At 36.7% G+C, this 6,398-nt stretch overlaps 1 protein-coding gene and 1 non-coding gene across 2 annotated transcripts in view; both read left to right on the top strand.

Annotated features, from left to right (window-relative positions):
- The window catches only part of NAEGRDRAFT_50767 (uncharacterized protein), a gene marked incomplete at both ends in the record, with an annotated part of 25,577 nt that extends 19,600 nt beyond the window's left edge, over positions 1–5,977 (top strand). Inside the window, one exon of the mRNA XM_002674754.1 lies at positions 165–5,977. Coding sequence (XP_002674800.1) covers positions 165–5,977 — 5,813 coding nt within the window. The remainder of the gene's footprint in view (positions 1–164) is intronic.
- Positions 5,978–6,211: 234 nt separating this feature from the next.
- Positions 6,212–6,283, top strand: NAEGRDRAFT_t448. Its single transcript has one exon. It is a non-coding gene; the product is annotated as a tRNA-Glu (tRNA).
- The last annotated feature ends 115 nt before the right edge of the window (positions 6,284–6,398 follow it).

Below are 6,398 nucleotides of genomic sequence, written 5' to 3'. Positions count from 1 at the left end.
TACCTGCTACGGAATTTCAATGAATAATGTTTCAGTTTGTTCAGGAATGGGAAGCTGTAGTGGAATTGATACTTGCACTTGTTATCAAGGATTCAAGGGAACTCAATGTACCATTGCTCCATGTACTCTCGATTGTCAACATGGTACTTGTGTCAACACAACAGGAACTGCCTATTGTAATTGTACTGATAATTATAGCGGTTCACTCTGTGAAGTTAAACCATGCGTTTTGAATTGTGGTGCTAATGGTGAATGTACTAAGGACGCTAAGGGTAACCAACTCTGTAATTGTTTCAATAACTTTGCTGGCTCAAATTGTCAAAAGTGTAAATCTGGATTTGTTCTCTCTGATGGAAAATGTGTCTGTGATAGCTCACTTGGATTTGTTTCTGATGAAGTTTCCGGAGGATGTGTCTGTAAAGAAGGATTAACTCTAAAGGATGGTCAATGTATTACTCCTCTTGTCAAGTGTGATTTGAATTGTGGATCAAATGGTGATTGTTTCTTCAAGACTAATACCACTATTGGATATTGTGAATGTAGAAATAAGTTTATCACTGTTGACAGTACAAATCCATGTACTGCTTGTCCAGTTGGTTTGGTCAATGTTTCAAACGCTTGTGTCTGTAATGCTGATTTGGGTTACTTGCCAGACAATGAAGGATCATGCTATTGTGATACCACTCAAGGTTATCTTTCCAAGGCAGGTGTTTGTGTTTGTAATTCATTGTTAGGTTTCTCCAAGGCAACCACTGGTTGCTCTTGTTCTACATCAGCAGGTTATGTCAACAAGTTTGGTACCTGTGTAAGAACTGATCCAGTTTGTAAGAATGGTTGTGGACAAGGTGTATGTCAATATGTTGATACTACATCATCAACTACAACTTGTATCTGTAACACTGGCTATCTCACTACTAATACTAGTCAACCATGTTCATCTTGTATTTCTGGTTATTCAATGACAAGTGGTAAATGTAAGCGTGTTTGTCCTCCAGAATACTATGGTGATGAATGTAATATTTACACACTCACTCCAGCTTGTATTTCTGCTCCATCTGTATCCGTTCCATTCTGTAAGGCTCATGTCAAGTACAGTATTAAGAATACTAATTTTGCAGTAGGTGCCACTAATGCCGTTGAAGCCAAGACCATGATTGTTGCTAATTTGTTGAAATTGGATCAAACTACCAGTACTAACTACTCTGAAGTATTGAAACAAGTTGAGAGTAGAGGTCTTGAATGTGGAGACGATTGTAAAGCAGCCATTAAGAAATTCTTGTGCTATCAATCATTCACTCCATGTAATCCTTCAGCTTTGGGTGTTCCAGAAGAAAAGCAATGGTGTTCAGGTGTTTGCTCTATTATTCTCAACAATGAAGTTACTCATCCTGACTTGTTCACAACTGATTGTTCCACATTGCCAACCTCAAATTGTTACTATGGCAGTTATTTACCACCAAATACTACATGTTTTGGAAAGGAATACTCTGCAACTGGAGTTTGTTCTGGTAAGGGTTCATGTGTTGATCAAGATACTTGTTCATGTAAGCAAGGTTATACAGGAAGTTATTGTCAATCTCCAATCTGTTACGGAAAGGAAAGTACTGCTTCTGATGCTTGTTCATCAAAGGGTACCTGTGATTCTCCTAACTTGTGTAAATGTCAAAATGGTTATTCAGGTTATGACTGTTCTACACCAACTTGTAATGGTAAGACTGAAACTGAAGGTGGCTGTTCATTCCGTGGTCAATGTGTTTCACCAAATACTTGTTCTTGTTTGGGTAATTTTGCTGGTACTTATTGTGATAAATGTAAGAATGGATTTACTGGTCCAACATGTGATATTGCAATTTGTAATGGTATTACCGCAACTGATAAGAGTGTTTGTGGTGGTAGAGGTAGTTGTGTTGCTGAAAATGGTGTTCCAGTTTGTAAATGTAATGATGGTTATGATGGATCAAGTTGTCAAAACTTTAAGTGTGATGGTATTGACCGTTCCAACACTTCATTTGTTTGTTCTTCTAAGGGTAAATGTATTTCATCCGGTGTTTGTTCATGTAGTGGAAATTATGACCCTCAAAAGTATTGTTCAATTTGTACTCCTGCATACACTGGTGAAGGATGTTTAGAAAGAACATGTTCTGATGAATTTACTTGTAATAGTCATGGTACTTGTAATTCTGAATTCAAGTGTGTCTGTAGTGCTGGTAGCAATTGGGTAGGAGAATTCTGTAATACTTGTAAGGATGGTTATGTTGGTGATAATTGTCAAATTGCTTGTTCTGCTTCAGTTAATTGTAATTCAAAGGGTACTTGTAATAAGGATGGTACATGCTCATGTCAAGGTAATTCAATTGGTGCCAGCTGTGAATCTTGTTTACCAGGTTGGTACGGTGATAAGTGTGATTATAAGGTTGATGAAACAACATTTGGTTTCACTGAAAAGGGTGACTCTATTGTTGGTACAATTTTCACACCAATCAAGAAGAGAATCAAGTGTTCTAGTGTTATTGCCAATGTTGATTCATTGGGATCCAATCCTGTTTGTATCTTTAACGAAAAGAATGTATTCCAAATTGTCCTCGGTTCTATGGCTACAATTAATATTGGAGATACCTTAAAGTTCAGAAGTTATCTTGATAGTGAAGAAACAGAAGATGTTCTTGTTAATAAGAAGGAATATCAAAGTATTGCTCCTGCTGCTGTATTGACTACTGACAAGGCATCCATCTCAAAGGCTTGTGGTAGTATCTATTTGGATGCATCTGGTTCTGTATCTTTGGATAGAAGAAAGCTTCTCTTCTCTTGGACAAACATTGAAGCTCCAACCCCAGATGATGATGAAAAGGTTGATAATCTCCTCGCTTCAGTTACTAGCTCTGGTGTTTCATTCACAGCAGAAACTCTTAGTGTTGGTTCTTATTTGGTTCAAGTTACAGTAAAGAGCTCATTCTCTCAAGAGCAAACTGTCAAGACAGTCAAATTTGAAGTTACAGAAAATACTGCACCATTTGTTACACTTAAGGATGGTCTTGAATCTACATTCACAATTGGTAGCAAGGCTGTCATTACTCCAATGATTTCGACTCCAAAATGTTATAAGGGTACAGGTCCAATCACTTACAATTATCAACAAGATCCTGGCTATCCTCAAACTGCTGTTGAAATTAAGACTCAAAATGAATTGTTAGTATTTGGTAATGACTTTACCAAGATTACTGAAGAAGGTGATTACTACTTTGTCTTGACTGTTTCTCAAGAAGGTGCCTCAGACACTGTTGTTCATTTCAAGGTTGTTGCAAAGGCATTACCATTGAAGGTTGCATTCAGTGTTAAAGACTTGTCTCAATCATTTGAAAACGATGTTAAATTCTCTGTCTACAAGTCTGATCCAAGTGCTCCAAGCTCAACTGATGGTATTGTCTCATTGACATGTATGAATACTGATACAGCAGAAATGTGTAATGGTTTCCAAGCTAATGAAAATAATATTGATCAAACAAGTCTTCAGTTTGTCAATCAAATGGAACCTGGTTTGTATCTCTTCACAGCTAGCTTTGTTAAAGGAACAAGAAAGGCTCAAGCTTCTCTCCAAATAACAATCTTGGATGAACCAAAATCTAGATTGATTCGTGTCCAAATTCAACCACCAAAAGATACAGATTTAACCTCATTAGATCCATCTGTTGATTTGGTCTTGCAAACTTCTGTATTGGATAGTTTGACAAATCAAAGAGTTTTCACATGGTCATCATCAGATATGGAATTTGATTCTTCAATTGTTGTTTCCAAGAAGTATATCACAATTCCAAAATCTCTACTTGCTCCTGGTGCTACTTATAAGGTTGATGTTACAATTGTAGATGGTAAGAAGAAGGGTTCTGCCTCTATTCAATTCACTGTTAACTCTCCTCCAACTTTGGGTGAATTTGAAGTTTCTCCATCCACAGGTGTTGCATTGAAGGATGAATTCAAGATTAAATGTGGTAATGGTTGGTCTGATCCACAATCACCACTCTTCTACGAATTCCAATATAAGAAACAAAACGATTCTACATGGAATATTCTCTCACAAAAGTCAGAAACCAAGTCAATCTCTGTTACACTCCCAGCTGGTGAATTGGATATTAAGGTCATTGTCTATGACTCTATGGGTGCTGCATCAGAAACAACTCAACAAGTAGTTGTCTCTCTTCCAGATGCTATCAGTGCTCTCGATACACTCTCTTCTGATCAAGGATCTGTCTCTGTTTCATCAATGGCATCTGTCATGAGTGTTATTGGTTCTGTTTCTCCAACAAATGCTGAGCAAGCTCAACAATTCCAAGAAGCTGCTTCTAACTTTGTTAACAAATACTTTGATCAAACATCTACTGAGGAATCTCTCACTGAACAAAGCACTGAATCCACCAATTCAAAGATTTCCGTAATTTCATCCATCAGTGGTTGTGTTGGTACTTTGAATGATGACACTGTTTCAAAGGTTGTCGATAATTTGGATAATACAATTTCAGGAGCTTCTTCAAGTGGTTCTGTAAAGATGGGAGCCGATCAAATTGATTCTACCAAGGGTTCAGCAGGTGTTTTAGAAAGTCGTGTAACTTCCTCACTTTCTCAAGCTCGTAATTTGATGAGGCTTAGATCAACCAAGTCTCGTAAACTTACAACAAGTGATTTGGCCAAGTTAGATAATGTTTTCGCCAATTTGGTTGAATGTGAAATTAAGAATGTTGTTTCTGACATGCCTGCTATTAGAGGTGAAGGTATTGGATCTTATTCTTATGCCAGATTAGTCAGTGTTCCTACTCTCTCTGGATTGAATGAATTTGTCAATGATAAATCCTCATTCAAGATTAATGAAGCAGTTACTTCACTTCCTGAACTAGCTGAAATTGAAAATGTCAAGCTTTATATGAAGGTTTCTACACCAACATCAGGTTACAATCTTACAGCTGCCTCTAAATCATTTGAATTCTACGTTTTCGATTCCACAAATTCATTGAATATTGTCTCAAATGAAACTTTGGCTACATTGTCAATTGAAAGAACTCCACAAACTAGAAAGATTGTCCAATCCTATAAGTGTATGGAATTGAATGGAACTACCTATGTTGAATCATCTGATTGTACTATTGCCTCAAATGATACAAGTACATTCTCTGTTCAAGTTAAACGTACTGGTACTTTCACTATTGGTTTGTTCTCCACTGTTGAACAAGATACTGTTGAACAAGTTAAGAACACAACTGAGATTACTAATACCACTTCTGTCACTAATACTACAACAGTTACTAATACCACAACAGTTAGCAATAATACCTCTGTCACCAATACTACCACAGTTAGTAATAATACTTCAACTACAAATACTACCTCACCTACTAATTCTACTGTCAATCCAAATCACAGCTCAATTCCAAATACAGATACAAGCACAATTAGTCATCCAACAAAATCAAGTGGCTTAATTGCTATAATGAATGATGACGTTGCTATTGGTGTATCAGTTACTTTGGTGGTACTTGTTTTAATAGCCACTGCTGGTGTAGTTGTAATAGTTGCTATACGAAAGAAGAAAGAAGATAAACTAATTAAAGAAGTAGTTGCAGAGCAAGCTGCTAAGGATATTGAAATGGAAGAGGTAACCCCTACTTTAGATGATCAACAACCACAAGAAACTACACTTGAACCTTCTTCCGAGCCTTTGGTTACTATTGAACAACCAGTTGAAGAAGTACCAACAATAGTTTCTCCTCCAGAAATTGAAAAACCAGCCGAAAATATTATCACTTCTGATGAAATTGAATTGGAAGAATCCGCCACTACAAAATTGAAAACAATGAAAAGCAAGTGGTTGAAGAAGAATCAAAGGATGAAAAATCTGCTGACCAAGTTGTTAGTGCAGATGATAATGATAATAGTGGTAATGTTGATACGGTTGATGAAGGAGATGCTTCAGAAAATCAAGTTTAAATAAAATTGCTTTAATCCATTTTTTTGTTTGGTTTTGTGGTACTGGTTATCATTGGCGCGAACAAGATTGATGAAAAGTTTTGGTACTCACTTTTGGTCTCTACCCTTGCAAGCTAAACTCGCTGGTGTCTTGTTTGGGTAAGAGTATTAATAGTTAATAAATAATAAATACACTAATATAACAAAATGTAACTGTTGTTTCCCTCATACATAAACAATTTTTGAAAATACACAAGAATCCCGTGTGGTCCAATGGCTAAGATACCTGGCTCTCACCCAGGAGATCCGGGTTCAATTCCCGGCACGGGAGGGTTCATTTTACTTTTTGTCAAGTTCTAATCTTGTGCTTTTTCATCTTTGTAAGCTTGCTTCCAATATTAACAAGGCTTCGTCGATATTTCCACTATGATTGAAAAGATTTGCCA

Source organism: Naegleria gruberi, assembly GCF_000004985.1.
Source record: "Naegleria gruberi genomic scaffold NAEGRscaffold_38, whole genome shotgun sequence".
Taxonomy (NCBI): domain Eukaryota; phylum Heterolobosea; class Eutetramitea; order Acrasida; family Naegleriidae; genus Naegleria; species Naegleria gruberi.
Note: the sequence above shows the minus strand (reverse complement) of the source record. Positions and strands in the feature narration are given on the sequence as shown.